At 38.6% G+C, this 17995-nt stretch overlaps 1 protein-coding gene across 1 annotated transcript in view; it reads right to left on the reverse strand.

Moving 5' to 3' along the window:
• Nucleotides 1-17995, reverse strand: part of CPNE3 (copine 3) — a 55629-nt gene that overhangs the window by 4616 nt on the left and 33018 nt on the right. Inside the window, exons 10-15 of the mRNA XM_026013285.2 lie at nt 17330-17389; nt 16704-16837; nt 11357-11411; nt 11225-11276; nt 1828-1961; nt 291-527 (exon numbers count right to left, since the gene is read on the reverse strand). Coding sequence (XP_025869070.1) covers nt 291-527; nt 1828-1961; nt 11225-11276; nt 11357-11411; nt 16704-16837; nt 17330-17389 — 672 coding nt within the window. The remainder of the gene's footprint in view (nt 1-290; nt 528-1827; nt 1962-11224; nt 11277-11356; nt 11412-16703; nt 16838-17329; nt 17390-17995) is intronic.

Below are 17995 nucleotides of genomic sequence, written 5' to 3' on the forward strand. Positions count from 1 at the left end.
TCATCATATACCTATATAGAGTTTTTCTGTTGTTACAGACATAGGTAAAGATAAAAGGTATTTTAAAACATTCATAGCAACACCATTTATAGCAATTTATCATACAGACTGCAAGAGGCATGCAAGTATACAACCTGAAGCAAAACTTCAAAACCTCATCAGGACTCTTCAAACCCAAACTCCATACATCCTCTAACCCCAGACACCTACTCAACTACTTGGTTATGGATTTAGTAAGGGTGTGTTCAAACTCCTTAGTGTGCATGAAAAATAAGAAGAGTGGTACTCACGTTCTGGAACTGTCTGAAAGGCACAAACTGGACGATGTCTCGGATGGCTACCTCCCCTGACGGGGAGCGGAGACTTCCACCATCACCATCCAGAAACTCCATGGCACTGAAGTCAGCACCTCCTACTCCAACAATGATGATTGACATAGGAAGCTTGGAAGCATTAACTATAGCTTGTCTGGTCTCATCAAGGTCTGTTATCACACCATCAGTAATGATTAAGAGCACAAAATATTGCTGCCAAGAAAGAAAATTATATCCACTGAGCCGGTTGAGCTCCCAAACAATAAAAGTAATGGTTAAAAACACCTCCAGCTTGATGACTCATTCAGTCTCTTTCTTGCTCATTTTCCTTGCTAGTCTCTACCCAGGATACCATCTACATAAAATGTTCTAACATTCTCTAATGACAAGGAAATTTATTAAAACAAAAATTGCAGGTTCATTAAAAGTGCAATAGACCACAAAATGGTATTGGCATAAATATACAGAAGCAAGAGACCTAAATGTCAAAGACTAAACTTTTAGTGAGCATAGGAATAAACATTTCAACATAAGTATTAACTATGTTAAAGTATTGATCAAGGAAGTTAGTTGCAATGCTTTCTAAAAGGTCAAATATGGGAGAAGTAGAATTGTTTATCAAACTAAAGTTCACTTCTTAAAAAATGGAGATGGGTTAAGGCAGGGAAATCTTTCTTTCAATTCTGTCATTTCTGATAAACAGTTTTGGAGAACAGTAAAATGTTACATAAGTGACTCCATCTTTTGGGTCATTTGAATCTAGAATGGAAACAAGTTTGATAACAGAGCTAACGTGCTGTTTACTCTGCCCCAGGCACTGTGCACTTATATGAACTCTTATTTTACCTTTCAGCAATCATATGAAGTTACTTTTGGGTATAAAAAGCTATGAGGCTAAGAGAGATTTTGGTATCTGGGTCCAACAGGTAATGGTGATCTAATCCAAATCTTTGTAGTACAGTAAGTAATTTTTTCATCAGCAACTGAAACTATAAAAATCCTCAACCTTAATTTGTTAAATCTACTTTCAAAAAGGAAGATGTTAGTCATTTCTTTTTAGTAAAACCTATTAAAGAAAATTAATTCAGGAGTGCCTGAGTGGCTCAGTCGGTTAAGGGTCTGCCTTCGGCTCAGGTCATGCTCCGGGTGTCCTGGGACTGAGCTCCACATTGGGCTCCATGCTCAGTGAGGAGCCTGCTTCTCCTTCCTGCTTGTGTTCTCTCTCGCCCTCTGTCACTCTCTCTCTCTTTCTCAAGTAAATAAATAAAATCTTAAAAAAAAAAATAATTCAAATGGCAGAGAAAAGACTCATGAGTGTAAGGGTAATTTTTGTTGTCTTGCTTTTAATGATCACTAATTTAACAACATCAGTTGTTACTTCCAAACCAAGGATAGCTTCATTATTACTTCATGTTCTTTGTATCTCAGTGGACCAAATAAATGGAAATATGGCACCAGAAGCTACTACCAATCCAAATTTTCTCCTTGTCAACCCCAGCACCAGAGCACTTACAGAAGCTGTTTGTTGTTGGGTGGCTGCAGCAGCAAACCTGGCCACATGATTTATGATTGGAGAAAAATTAGTGGGTCCATAGAGTTTTATCTGAGGAAGGCAGGCCCGATATGCCTCTACAATGCCTTGGATTCCTAGACAGAAAAAGCAGCATTAAAAATTCTCAAACACAATTTAATTGTTCATTGTTTACCACACAGGCTAATTATATCTTTGTATGTATGTATGTATAGACATATATGCTCTATGTGTGTGTATATATATATTGCTCTAAATAGTTAAAAATTCTATATTCAAGAGTTCCTCTTAAACCATGTATTACAAAACTTCATAGCTATACACCATTGCAAAAACCTATAAATGGTATCCCTCTTCCAATAAAAAGACATTTATTTTCATCTCAGCCAAATTATTCATTAATCTATAGTAGAGCTGTTATAGTGCTTAATTTTTGTGTTTTAGGCATAAGACTCTAATGGAAAAAAAATCATGAAAAAGATGCCGTATTACACAACTGACAATAAAAGGTAAGAAAAAGTTACTGATTAAATGGAAAAACTTTTGCATATGTGGCCAAAAATCCTACAAAATCAGATGGCTATAAACCTAATGTTAATTGTAGTCAAGAGTTTACTCCATAACTTAGTATGCATGGTATGGTAAACTGTATAGTTCTAAACATTCACTTCCAGGTTATGTATTACATCTTGCTGCAGAAATACTAATGTCTTGTTTGTTTATGCCATACAATCTGGGCCCGCGGGGATGTTTTTATGGTACAAGATTGGGCAGGGCCATTTGACTAGCTTTGACCAAGCATGTAAACGGACATGACAATGGACATGACACTCATGTCTAAGTTAAGAACCACTGCCTGTTTTCACCAGCAATCTTGCTCTTTCCCTCTGCAAAGGGAGAAGCACATCCCAGATAAGGTCCTGGATCCCAGAATGAGAAGCATAGACCAGACTAGCCACATGTGAAGGGATATATAGATGAGCAAGAAATAAACTATTGCTGTTATAAATCACTGAGACTTAGACTGTTTATTATATCAGCACAACTTAGTGGAAGTTGAATGGCATTCCTGGTAAAAGCACTGCTGGTGAAGCTTTAATGTGACGTATGCAACTGTTCAATCTACCCCTTACATTAGAATGTCCAGGTTGCAGGTAAGATACTAGAAATCCTCAAAAACTTCTTCCATAACACTTGTTGAAATAGTCAAGGCCATCTGCCTCAAAAGATTTTTAATGGGGGCACTTGGGTGGCCCAGTGGTTGAGCATTTGCCTTTGGCTCAGGTGATCCTGGGGTCCTGGGATCCAGTCCCACATTGGGCTCCCCACAGGGAGCCTGCTTCTCCCTTTGCCTATGTCTCTGCCTCTCTTTGTATCTCTAATGAATAAATAAATAAAATCTTAAAAAGAAAAGTTTTTTAATGTAAACTAAAACAGGTCTCTTACTTAAAACATATCCAACAGAAGAGATCAACAAGGAAAAGAAGTATATACTTGATTTAAAAGTTTCACAAGGCCAACTCTCTTAACATTTAAGAGTTCTAACTAACTCCTCTCACTCATTTTGAACTTAGGAATAAGTCTTATGGTCAGTCCAGTAGGAACAAAAATAATGTTAACATCAGCCAGCAGCAGGATCTTACTGCAATGATACATACTGTAGAAAATTTGAGTCCCCAGGCAATAATATCCTTTCATTTTTATCATCTCAGCTTTCTTTTCAATATGAAGATATATAAACTATTAATTAAATTTCTTGATAAGTATCACTTGTCTTCAATCCCTCCACTAAAATTAAGTTATGCCGAAATCATTCCTTTGCATTAAAGGAACAAGTGAGACATGTTACTTCTGGGCAACTAAACTCAATGCTTAATTAAAAAGGGGGAATTCAGCTTCCTTGCCTTAAAACAAGGTTGTATTTTTTTCAGTACAGTATGTCCTGTCTAAAACCAAACGGATTGGGGGGAGGGGCAAGACGGCAGAAGAGCAGGGTCTCCAAATCATCTGTCCTCAACATATTACCTAGAAAACCAATCAATCATCCTGAAAATCTACGAATTCGGCCTGAGATTTAAAGAGAGACCAGCTGGAACGCTACAGTGAGAAGAGTTCGCGCTTCTATCAAGGTAGGAAGACGGGGAAAAAGAAATAAAGACACAAAAGGCCTCCAAGGGGGAGGGGCCCGCGAGGAGCCGGACTGAGGCCGGGGCGAGTGTCCCCAGGACAGGAGAGCCCCGTCCCGGAGGAGCAGGAGCTGCACCGACCTTCCCCGCGGAAAGGCCTCCCGGGGAATTGGAGCAGGATCCCCAGAAAGGCGGGGATGCCCTCGGGCTCCCGGGGACAGTAACAGAGGAACTGCGCCCCTGAGAGTGCGCCGAGCTCCCTAAGGGCTGCAGCGCTCGGCGGGACCCGGAGCAGCTCGGAGGGGCTCGGGCGGCGGCTCCGCGGAGGGGGCTGCGGGGCGGGAGCGAGTCCAACAGCGCAGGCCCCGGAGCACAGGGCGCCGGGACACAGCCCAGGATCCGGCCTCCCCCAGGGACAGACAGAGGCCGGGAGGGCCCAGGACAGCAAGGACGCTCCTGCCTGGAGCTGAGCAGATCAGCGGCCCCGCCCGGGAGCCCCCAGGCCCTGCAGACGGAGAGCCCCGGAGCTACTGCGGGAGCTGACTCCAGGGTCCCAGAGCTGCCCCCGCCACTGTGGCTTCCTCCCGGGGCCTCACGGGGTGAACAACCCCCACTGAGCCCTGCACCAGGCAGGGGCAGAGCAGCTCCCCCAAGTGCTAACACCTGAGAATCAGCACAGCAGGCCCCTCCCCCAGAAGACCAGCGACACGAACCAGTTCCAGGGGAAGTCAAGGGACTTAAAGTACACAGAATAGGAAGATACTCCCCCGTGGTTTTTTTTGTTTTTTTTCTTTGTTTTTGTTTTGTTTTGTGCTTTTTTTTCTTTCTTTCTTCTTGATTTTGGATTGCTTCCCCCACCCCACCCCACCCTTTTTTTTTTTTCTCCTTTCTTTTTCTTTCTCTTTTTCTTCTCTTTTCCCCCTTTTTTTCTTCTTTCTCTTTTTTCTTTTTCTCTTTTCTTTCCTTCTCTCTCTTTTCCTCCTTTTCCCAATACAACTTGTTTTTGGCCACTCTGCACTGAGCAAAATGACTAGAAGGAAAACCTCACCTCAAAAAAAAGAATCAGAAACAGCCCTCTCTCCCACAGAGTTACAAAATATGGATTACAATTCAATGTCAGAAAGCCAATTCAGAAGCACTATTATACAGCTACTGGTGGCTCTAGAAAAAACCATAAAGGACTCAAGAGACTTCATGACTGCAGAATTTAGATCCAATCAGGCAGAAATTAAAAACCAATTAAATGAGATGCAATCCAAGCTAGAAGTCCTAATGACGAGGCTTGACGAGGTGGAAGAACGAGTGAGTGACATAGAAGACAAGTTGATGGCAAAGAGGGAAACTGAGGAAAAAAGGGACAGGCAATTAAAAGACCATGAGGATAGATTAAGGGAAATAAATGACAGCCTGAGGAAGAAAAACCTACGTTTAATTGGGGTTCCCGAGGGCGCCGAAAGGGCCAGAGGGCCAGAATACGTATTTGAACAAATCCTAGCTGAAAACTTTCCGAATCTGGGAAGGGAAACAGGCATTCAGATCCAGGAAATAGAGAGATCCCCCCCTAAAATCAACAAAAACCGTTCAACACCTCGACATTTTAATAGTGAAGCTTGCAAATTCCAAAGATAAGGAGAAGATCCTTAAAGCAGCAAGAGAAAAAAAGTCCCTGACTTTTATGGGGAGGAATATTAGGGTAACAGCAGACCTCTCCACAGAGACCTGGCAGGCCAGAAAGGGCTGGCAGGATATATTCAGGGTCCTAAATGAAAAGAACATGCAACCAAGAATACTTTATCCAGCAAGGCTTTCATTCAAAATGGAAGGAGAGATAAAGAGCTTCCAAGACAGGCAGGAACTGAAAGAATATGTAACCTCCAAACTAGCTCTGCAAGAAATTTTAAGGGGGACTCTTAAAATTCCCTTTTAAGAAGAAGTTCAGTGGAACAATCCACAAAAACAAGGACTGAATAGATATGTTGACACTAAACTCATATTTATCAATAGTAACTCTGAACGTGAACGGGCTTAATGACCCCATCAAAAGGCACAGGGTTTCAGACTGGATAAAAAAGCAGGACCCATCTATTTGCTGTCTACAAGAGACTCATTTTAGACAGAAGGACACCTACAACCTGAAAATAAAAGGTTGGAGAACCATTTACCATTCAAATGGTCCTCAAAAGAAAGCAGGGGTTGCCATCCTTATATCAGATAAATTAAAATTTACCCCGAAGACTATAGTGAGAGATGAAGAGGGACACTATCTCATACTCAAAGGATCTATCCAACAAGAGGACTTAACAATCCTCAATATATATGCCCCGTATGTGGGAGCTGCCAAATATTTAAACCAATTCATAACCAAACTGAAGAAATACTTTGATAATAATACACTTATACTTGGTGACTTCAATCTAGCTCTCTCTATACTAGATAGGTCTTCTAAGCACAACATCTCCAAAGAAACGAGAGCTTTAAATGATACACTGGACCAGATGGATTTCACAGATATCTACAGAACTTTACATCCAAACTCAACTGAATACACATTCTTCTCAAGTGCACATGGAACTTTCTCCAGAATAGACCACATACTGGGTCACAAATCGGGTCTGAACCGATACCAAAAGATCGGGATAGTCCCCTGTATATTCTCCGACCATAATGCCTTGAAATTAGAACTCAATCACAACAAGAAGTTTGGAAGGACCACAACACGTGGAGGTTAAGGACCATCCTGCTAAAAGATGAAAAGGTCAACCAGGAAATTAAGGAAGAATTAAAAAAATTCATGGAAACTAATGAGAATGAAGATACAACCGTTCAAAATCTTTGGGATGCAGCAAAAGCAGTCCTGAGGGGGAAATACATCGCAATACAAGCATCCATTCAAAAACTGGAAAGATCTCAAATTCAAAAGCTCACCTTACACATAAAGGAACTAGAGAAAAAGCAACAAATAGACCCCACCCCCAGCAGAAGAAGACAGTTAATTAAAATTCGAGCAGAACTCAATGATATTGAGACCAAAAGAACTGTGGAACAGATCAACAGAACCAGGAGTTGGTTCTTTGAAAGAATTAATAAGATAGATAAACCATTAGCCAACCTTATTAAAAAGAAGAGAGAGAAGACTCAAATTAATAAAATCATGAATGAGAAAGGAGAGATCACTACCAACACCAAGGAAATACAAACAATTTTAAAAACATATTTTGAACAGCTGTACGCCAATAAATTAGGAAATCTAGAAGAAATGGACGCATTCCTGGAAAGCCACAAACTACCAAAACTGGAGCAGGAAGAAATAGAAAACCTGAACAGGCCAATAACCAGGGAGGAAATTGAAGCAGTCATCAAAAACCTCCCAAGACACAAGAGTCCGGGGCCAGATGGCTTCCCAGGGGAATTCTATCAAACGTTTAAAGAAGAAATCATACCTATTCTACTAAAGCTGTTTGGAAAGATAGAAAGAGATGGAGTGCCTCCAAATTCGTTCTATGAGGCCAGCATCACCTTAATTCCGAAACCAGACAAAGACCCCACCAAAAAGGAGAATTACAGACCAATATCCCTGATGAACATGGATGCAAAAATTCTCAACAAGATACTAGCCAATAGGATCCAACAACACATTAAGAAAATTATTCACCATGACCAAGTAGGATTTATCCCTGGGACACAAGGCTGGTTCAACACTCGTAAAACCATCAACGTGATTCATCATATCAGCAAGAGAAAAACCAAGAACCATATGATACTCTCATTAGATGCAGAGAAAGCATTTGACAAAATACAGCATCCATTCCTGATCAAAACCCTTCAGAGTGTTGGGATAGAGGGAACTTTCCTCGACATCTTAAAAGCCATTTACGAAAAGCCCACAGCAAATATCATTCTCAATGGGGAAGCACTGGGAGCCTTTCCCCTAAGATCAGGAACAAGACAGGGATGTCCACTCTCACCACTGCTGTTCAACATAGTTCTGGAAGTCCTCGCCTCAGCAATCAGACAACAAAAAGACATTAAAGGCATTCAAATTGGCAAAGAAGAAGTCAAACTCTCCCTCTTCGCCGATGACATGATACTCTACATAGAAAACCCAAAAGCCTCCACCCCAAGATTGCTAGAACTCATACAGCAATTTGGTAGCGTGGCAGGATACAAAATCAATGCCCAGAAATCATTGGCATTTCTATACACTAACAATGAGACTGAAGAAAGAGAAATTAAGGAGTCAATCCCATTTACAATTGCACCCAAAAGCATAAGATACCTAGGAATAAACCTAACCAAAGAGGTAAAAGATCTATACCCTAAAAACTATAGAACACTTCTGAAAGAAATTGAGGAAGACACAAAGAGATGGAAAAATATTCCATGCTCATGGATTGGCAGAATTAATATTGTAAAAATGTCAATGTTACCCAGGGCAATTTACACATTCAATGCAATCCCTATCAAAATACCATGGACTTTCTTCAGAGAGTTAGAACAAATTATTTTAAGATTTGTGTGGAATCAGAAAAGACCCCGAATAGCCAGGGGAATTTTAAAAAAGAAAACCATAGCTGGGGGCATCACAATGCCAGATTTCAGGTTGTACTACAAAGCTGTGGTCATCAAGACAGTGTGGTACTGGCACAAAAACAGACACAAAGATCAATGGAACAGAATAGAGAACCCAGAAGTGGACCCTGAAATGTATGGTCATCTAATATTCGATAAAGGAGGAAAGACTATCCATTGGAAGAAAGACAGTCTCTTCAATAAATGGTGCTGGGAAAATTGGACATCCACATGCAGAAGAATGAAACTGGACCACTCTCTTTCACCATACACAAAGATAAACTCAAAATGGATGAGAGATCTAAATGTGAGACAAGAGTCCATCAAAATCATAGAAGAGAATACAGGCAACACCCTTTTTGAACTCGGCCACAGTAACTTCTTGCAAGATACATCCACAAAGGCAAAAGAAACAAAAGCAAAAATGAACTATTGGGACTTCATCAAGATAAGAAGCTTTTGCACAGCAAAGGATACAGTCAACAAAACTAAAAGACAACCTACAGAATGGGAGAAGATATTTGCAAATGACATATCAGATAAAGGGCTAGTTTCCAAAATCTATAAAGAACTTATTAAACTCAACACCAAAGAAACAAACAATCCAATCATGAAATGGGCAAAAGACATGAAGAGAAATCTCACAGAGGAAGACATGGACATGGCCAACATGCACATGAGAAAATGCTCCGCATCACTGGCCATCAGGGAAATACAAATCAAAACCACAATGAGATACCACCTCACACCAGTGAGAATGGGGAAAATTAAGCAGGCAGGAAACAACAAATGTTGGAGAGGATGCGGAGAAAAGGGAACCCTCTTACACTGTTGGTGGGAATGTGAACTGGTGCAGCCACTCTGGAAAACTGTGTGGAGGTTCCTCAAAGAGTTACAAATAGACCTGCCCTATGACCCAGCAATTGCACTGTTGGGGATTTACCCCAAAGATTCAGATGCAATGAAACGTCGGGACACCTGCACCCCGATGTTTCTATCAGCAATGGCCGCAATAGCCAAACTGTGGAAGGAGCCCCGGTGTCCATCGAAAGATGAATGGATAAAGAAGATGTGGTTTATGTATACAATGGAATATTACTCAGCAATTAGAAACGACAAATACCCACCATTTGCTTCGACGTGGATGGAACTGGAGGGTATTATGCTGAGTGAAATAAGTCAATCGGAGAAGGACAAACAGTGTATGTTCTCATTCATTTGGGGAATATGAATAATAGTGAAAGGGAATATAAAGGAAGGGAAAAGAAATGTTGGGAAATATCAGGAAGGGAGACAGAACATAAAGACTCCTAACTCGGGGAAACGAACTAGCGGTGGTGGAAGGGGAGGAGGGTGGGTGTTGGAGGGGAATGGGTGACGGGCACTGAGGTGGACACTTGACGGGATGAGCACTGGGTGTTTTTCTGTATGTTGGTAAGTTGAACACCAATAAAAATTAATTAAAAATAAATAAATAAATAAATAAATAATAAAAAAAATAGATAAATAAAAATAAAACCAAACGGATTCTTTTCTTCAGACTATAAAGCAAAAGTAGAAAAGCTGCACTAAATGGCAGCCCGAAGATGGGCTCATTTTATTCAGAATAAATGAACTTCTAAAATGAATTATCACACAATATAAGTTATCCATATTTATTGACAAGAAATGAAATGTAATTACACCAAACTTCAAAAATTATTCCAATTTCATCATAAGCACGAAACACAGTTCTTGAAAAGAAATGCTATTCCCAATTTCAAATGGCTAGGGATAAAAAGGTGACAACGGGCCACTTAGGGTACATCAAAGGAACACTGAATTAGTATGGCAAAAGTGTCCTGGAAAAACAAGAAAACTCTAATATAAACTACTCCCAACAAAATGTTCATGCTCTTCTGTCTTATGAATGTTGTTCATGAATTTTAAAGATAAGGAAAGAGCACCTTCTTTTGTTAGAAATCTAAACATTCTGTAATTGTCAACAGGACCCTTTGCAGAAAATTAGCTTATTGTCTACAATTTTATGCCTCTGCCCCTACTTCCCTGTCCTCCTTCAAACTGTTCAGTTTTCTATCATTTTGTGGGACATTTGGCATTTTAGATTGATTGCTCAATGGAATAAAAAGGAAGAAGGCCTTGGGTATTTAAGGTATAATTAAAAAAAAGAAGAAACAAATGTCAGCCTCCTGCTATCTGTACAGAGGAAAGCCACTGTAGGAGTTTAATTCTTTTTTCCTTTAGCCCACTCAGATGTCATCCGAGTAACAAGTAATTTGATGCTGGACATTCTTTCCCTTGTAGAGAGTGACTGTTACTCTGAGAAAATCTTTATACATCTGATACTGGATTACTCATTTTATTGAAGGTTTGAATTAAAATAAGATGTGAAAATAATGATTATTTTTATTGATCTTTTTCAAGATTGAGAATTTTCTTGTTCTATTAAATCTCTTAAAGTAGAACTTAGCCAACAATCATCATGATAGATTTGCATCATTAGTATCTTTACCACTCAAACCACCAACCTCGTATAATTCTACTTTATACAACAGAAAGTTAAATATGTCACAAAAAGAAAACTAGGGAGGGAATCTGAGTAAACCACAAGAAAAAAAAAAAAACAAGTAACAACACTATTAAGGTGTTCAGTATAAAATATTTCTGTTTATTTTTTAGCTTACCATTACAGTAGGGATTGGATGGATTAAAATTCATTGGAAATTCGTGTGAAACCTGTCAAAAGATGAAAGGAGTGATGAAGGCCTGTTTCACTTTTGTGGGAGGCAAATATTTAAAATGAGATTTCCTCTTACCTGCCACTGAGGAGGTATCTGAGCTCCAAAACCAAAAGCTGGAAACATTTTATCACTAAAAAGAAAATTTGTAAAAACTGAAAGATCATTGTTTTGTTTTTAGATCACTGTTTTCAAAATAGAAAATTTTACCTTTACTCTTCATAAAACCAATAGATTTTTTTAAATTCAAAATCTTAGGAAAATATAAATATTAAACCCAAAATAACCACCAAAGAGAACCAATGTTAATATTTGGCAATAATCATTCTAAGTATTTTTCTGTGCAAAGAGGGAGAAAAATATCTCTCTACATATATTTATAAAACTGGAGTTTATATTCATATTTTTAACATGCTATTTTCCACTTATATATCATACATCATTTTGCTAAATAAAATGTAGATAAATCCATAAAGCTCTAAAAACCACAAGTTCATTGGCTTATAGCAAACTCATTTGGCAAAAAAGCCTGACCTCAACTGATAAGAAGCTACTTATAGCTTTTATTCATGCCACTGAATATGAATATCCATACATTTGGCCAGAGAAACATGGTACAAATGCCACATATAAAATTCTCACATTTTTTGTATCAAAATGTGTGAATATTTGGCCCCAAAGGATTATGGACCTGAATATATAACATCATGTGTGGCTGCCCAGTACTCTACTGTATGGATATTCTCCCCCAACCTATAAACATCCACCATTTTGCTATTATAAAACTCTGTAATGAACATAATAATTTTTCTGCTAGGATATTCTTTTTATATTAATTCTTAATGATTCTTTTTGCATTGAGGATAAAACCTAAGTCAGACACATCAGGAGTATTTTTTCCCAGGTTGTGGTCTGCCTTTAACTTTGTTTAAAATAAATTTCCTTTTATAGTTTTCAATATTAACGAATGTGAACAAATAAAATTTCTTTCATGATTTCTGCCTCTGCTGCCTTGCTCAGCCTTCCTCACTGCAAGATTATAAACATTTCACACATATTTATTCCTAGAACATTTACAGTTTAATTTTTTTAAGATTTTATTTATTTATTCATGAGAGACACAAAGACAGGCAGACAGGCAGAGGGAGAAGCAGACTCCCTGTGGAGAGCCCGATGTGGGAGTCGATCCCAGGGTCCCGGGGTCATGCCCTGAGCTGAAGGCAGAGGCTCAACCACTGTGCCACCCAGGCGCCCTCAAGGTTTAATTTTGATATCAAACTTCTAATTCATCTGGAAAGTATTTTGGAGTAGAATATGAAACAGAAACTGCTACTCTCCACCTGTATCAATTCTCTCCCTTCTTAATAATGGAACACCTGAGCGAGAGACCACATTAGCTCTATTCCAGCCCCTCTGGGCTGCATGTGGCCAGGTGGCATCTAGATTCTAGTCAAGGAAATGTGAGTAGAACTAGTCGTCCAGCAACTTCTGAATCATGCCCCTAGGAGGGAATGTACATGTACTCCCTCCCAGTTGCCTTTCTCCTCCTCCCACTCAACTAGACAAGATGAGAAGCATAGCAGCTGCTGTGGACACAGGGTTGGAATCTGTGAGTTGACAATGATAGAACTGCCCTATCAGTCCTGTACTATCTCTAGACTTGCAACATGAAAGAGAAATAAACTTCTATTTTGATAAATGCACTTTGTTTTTGAGTATCCATTCCAGCAGTTTATCTGTACCATATACAAAACAGTATCCTAACAGGAGCACCTGGCTGGCTCAGTCGGTGCAGCGTGTGACTCTTGATCTCAACTTTGTGAGCTTGAGCCCCATGTTGGGTGTAGAGATTACTTAAAAATAAAATCTTAAACGAAAAAAAAAGTATCCTAACATATACAGGTATGAGTTAGGGATCCAAATTTACTTCTTGTCTAGTTTAGCAGCTGTGACAACTTTTCTCCCCTAAAATGTCATCTCTATCACATACTAAGTTAATGTACACATTAGGGTCTATTTCAAGACTTCTTGCTTTGTTCTACTGGTCAGGTAATATTAATTAATGTAGATTTAAGATAAGTTTTAATTTCTGCTGGGAAAAAAACTCCCCTTATTTCTTTTTTCTTTTTCTGAAAAATTTCTTGGCTATTCTAATTCGTGTTTCCCTCTAGAAAATGTTAAAAATCATTTTAGCATGATTTGATTACAATTTTGATTAGAATTGATTAATTCTGGGAGAAATTTTATATCTTACATTATTATGACACTTGCCTACCTAGAATCATGGTTATCTCTCCATTTAAACAAATCTCCTTCCTTGTCCCTTAGTACAATTTTGTTGTCTTCCCTCGATAAAGATCCTAGACCTCTTACTGAATTCATCCTCATTTTTTATTGCACTATGAATTGAGATATTGTATCTGCCATAATTTCTTGAACTGGTTATTGCTGGCTAGTGAGCAATTGCTGATTTTTTAAAAATTTTATGTTGTATCCGACCACCTTTCTGAACTCTCACTACTTTCTAGTATTTTTTTGCTTGATTATTTTAGGTTTTGAATTCATTCCTTATAGGTTTGCTAGAACGTATGTTGAAACTGTCTTGGCCTGCTGCATTTGTGAGGAGTGGCTCTTTGACTAAGCCATTCCATTCCTTCCATTTTTCCAGGTCTATTCAGGCTTCCTGCCTCTTTGAGGCAACTTTGCTAATTTAAGCTTTAAGGCTTAAAAGCTTAAAACTTTAAAGCTTCCCACCCACCAAAATCATCCTTGAATCCAGGTTTTCCAATGTACTAACAAAGTTTTACATAGTATTAACTTTTAATTAACTGAATTTATGCTTATAATCTCTGTCTCATTACTAATATTCTTTCTATGCATGTTTTCTCTTTCTTGGGGATCGGGGTTGGCAAGATTTGCCTGAGTTTTGTTGAACTTGCGAAGAATCCTCTCTTCATTGAATTTATTAATTTAGTTGGAGAGACAGGAGGTTAAACTTTTCAAGTTCCTACTTTCAGTGCATAGAGGAAATACAGCACAGTACATCAAGTTCTTTTTTTTTTTTTTTTTTTTAAGATTTTATTTAGTCATTCAGGAGAGACACAGAGAGAGAGAGAGGCAGAGACACAGGCACAGGGAGAAGCAGGCTCCATAAAGGGAGCCTGACAGGGGACTCAATCCCGGGACTCCAGGATCAGGCCCTGGGCTGAAGGCGGCGGTAAACCGCTGAGCCACCCGGGCTGCCCATCAAGTTCATAATAAAGCTTGGAGAGCATGTCTCCAGCAGGTAGCCCAGGCTCAATTCTCTGCCAGTTACCAGTTCAGTGACCCTGGACAAGTTACCTAACTCTCTATCCCTCAATTTTCCCATCTGTACACTATAGATAATAATGGATGATAATAGTACCTATGTCACAGCAAAGTATGAGGATTACACGAGTGTCACATAAAAACTATATTAAGGACAGCCCGGGTGGCTCAGCGGTTTAGCACCACCTTCAACCTAGGGTGTGATCCTGGAGTCCCGAGATCCAGTCCCACGTTGGGCTCCCTGCATGGAGTCTGCTTCTCCCTCTGCCTGTGTCTCTGCCTCTCTCTCTGTGTCTCTCATTAATAAATAAATAAAATCTTTAAAAAAAAAACTATATTAAACTGTGCCTAAGACATAATAGCTAATACATAGATAGATCCTGCCATTATTGTTATTTTTCTTCCTATTCTTTTATTTTATTGAAATGCTAGTTCATTTATATTCAATTATTATTGTTTAAAAATAAAAGCATGTAAAGTCAGAAGTTGTCTTCAATAAAGATAGGACTGCACTGTATATTAACTACCTAAAATTCAAATTAAAAAAAAAAAGATAGGATCATGTATAGTCTCGTTGCTCCTTATTTCTAGATAGTTTGTTATTATACTTCAATTTCCTCTTCAATCAACTTAAGATTTTTTTATGTCCATATGGTAAATTGTATTTAGTTATCCTTTTGTTATTAACTTCTAGGTGGCAGACTGATAAAGCAACCCTGTAAATTTTTTATTTTTTATATAAGCCCCATTATAATTGATACTTTAATTTTTTTATTATATTTCTATTTTCATTTGAAAATACTCTGTTATCAAACATGTCAATGGTTATATTTTCATTTTGGATTATGTAACAAAGTATTATATAAAATCATTTTTTATTATATTTAATGATTTTGCCTTAAATACTAGGCTGATAATGAAATTACCACCTTTAGATTTGTTTGCATTTGCCTGAAAAGTTTACCTTTTTATTTTTTATTTTATTTTTTTTTAAGTTTACCTTTTTAAATGTCATAGCACACTAATGAAAAGCTCCATCAATATCTGAAAGGGCTTTTATCATAAAATAATAGGCAAAGACAAGTGAAAATTCATACTGTGCTCTAAGAGATCCAGAAAAAATTTTTTTTAATTTTTCTTATTTATTAAAGAGAGACACACAGAGAGAGGCAGAGACACAAGGCAGAGGGAGAAGCAGGCTCCTCATAGGACCCCAGGATCAACCCTGAACCAAGGCAGACATTCAATTACTGAGCCACTCAGGCATCCCTAGAACAAAAATTATTAATGCAACTTTTTTCCTATTGTTTGGTAAACCTTCAAGAGGGCCTATGTAATCTATTCAAAAATCCATACACTGAGAATCTATTCAAAATATTTTACAGCAATTAGGTCAAGTTATCTTTCAGCACTTGTTCAAAGTGGCCATTAAGAAAATAATTTGAAGGGTTCCGGGTGACTTAGTTGGTTAAGTGTCCAACTCTTGATTTTTGCTCAGTTCATGAGCTGGTTGAGACATCCAGTCAGGCATGGTGTTTCATGCTCAGCAGGGAATCTGCTTGGGATTCTCTCCCTCTCCCTCAGCCTCTTCCCCGTCCCTCACCCTGCTTGTGTTCTCTCTCCCTCCCTCTTTCTGTCTCTCAAATAAATAAATATAAAAAAAAAAAAGGAGAAAAAATAATTTGACAGTGGCTGCCAAAAAATAGACACATTAATAAACACTGTCTATGAGTATTTACACAATGTGTCATCTGGACTCCAATCACACATATAACTTATCCCTAATAAGTAAACCCCAAGGAAACTAAATCAAAGAAACAAGTCTTGTTGACTCCAGTCAGCTGTTAAATAAACAAGCTATATATAACACACTATAACTGGTCACAGCTAAAGATAAGAGGTCAAAAATAAACACTAAGACTGTCACAAAGAGAAAACTAGAAAAGATAACACAAAGGAAATGTTAGGGAGAAAGTTACCCCCACCACATTCCTTCCCCTTCCCCCAGTCAACCCCAGCAGCTTTATCATCACCAACTATATCAGAGTACTAGCAGGTGAAACAGAAACTACCCTTTCTGGGGAGTTAAGAAAACAAGTATTTTAGTCATACTCACGCATCATAATCTTGAATGACCAGTCCCACAGACCAGATAGCAGTCAAATACTCATTAACACCATTGGGGCTGATGTAATGAAGGGAGTCAGGAGACCTTGGGTCACCATTAGAGCCAGTGAAGTCCACTCCCACCTGCCAAATAACAATCACAGCCCTTACTAAGGAGAAGCCCTACACTCAATGTCTAGGAGACAGATAAAAACATTCATTCCAGAGCTGGCTGCTGCCATTTCCTAACAAATGCCTGGGGCTACCAGTATTTCCACAGACAATTAAACAATTGAAGCTACAGTCTGAAACAACCCGATATTCCTATTTTTTCTAGATGTCTCAAATCCATGAATTATTACACCCATGACTTTAGACATAGGGCTTGTTTTGTAGGTTGACTAATGCTTTCTATAATTTAAATTACTCCAGGACATATCTGCTTTCCATCAAAAGGAACAGAATTTATTAACAAAGTTGAAAGCTTCATGATGAACTTAGACAACCTAAGGAGACCATAACTAAACAGACTGTGTAAATTCCAAAGTCAGTTTTACAGGAAAAGAAAGAACACTATAAAATGGTAGGAAAAAGTAACATGTTACAGCCTACTTTGAAAAAGTCAGTATTACTTACAGTGAAATTCAGCTGACATCCTCCCATGATATAGTCAAGGAATGTGCATTCCACTGTGATCTAAAAACAAATAGAATAGCAAACTTCAAAATTAAAAATCTCTTGCTGGGGGCACCTGGGTGACTCAGTGGTTGAACATCTGCCTTTGGCTCAGGGTGTGATCCTGGCGTCCTAGGATCAAGTTCCACACTGGGCTCCCCACAGGGAGCCTGCTTCTCCCTCTGCCTATGTCTCTGCCTCTCTATGTCTCTCATTAATAGGTAAATAAAATCTTTTTAAAAAAAATTTTCTTACTAGGGTACCTGGGTGGCTTAGTCAGGAACATCTGACACTTGGTTTTGGCTCAGGTCATAGTGGGTCATGGAATAGAGCCCTGCATCTGGCTCTTGCACTTAGCAAGGAGTTTGCTTGGGATTCTCTCTCTCTTTCTCTCCTTCTGCCCATCCCCCTCCCCCCAATAAATAAATATATCTTTAAAAAAAATACAAATCTCTTACTATACAAGAGATAAAAAGAGCTCTCGGGCATATATTTTTAACAGTTAGAAACTGAAAAGAACATAGAAACTATGATATAAGCACATAGAAACTACCCTACCATTTGAGTTGAAGATACCCCTGCCCCTACTTGTCATGAATCTATAAGATTTTACTTTGAGATAATTAA

The sequence above is a fragment of the Vulpes vulpes genome, chromosome 13 (genome assembly GCF_048418805.1).
Source record: "Vulpes vulpes isolate BD-2025 chromosome 13, VulVul3, whole genome shotgun sequence".
NCBI classification, from domain to species: domain Eukaryota; kingdom Metazoa; phylum Chordata; class Mammalia; order Carnivora; family Canidae; genus Vulpes; species Vulpes vulpes.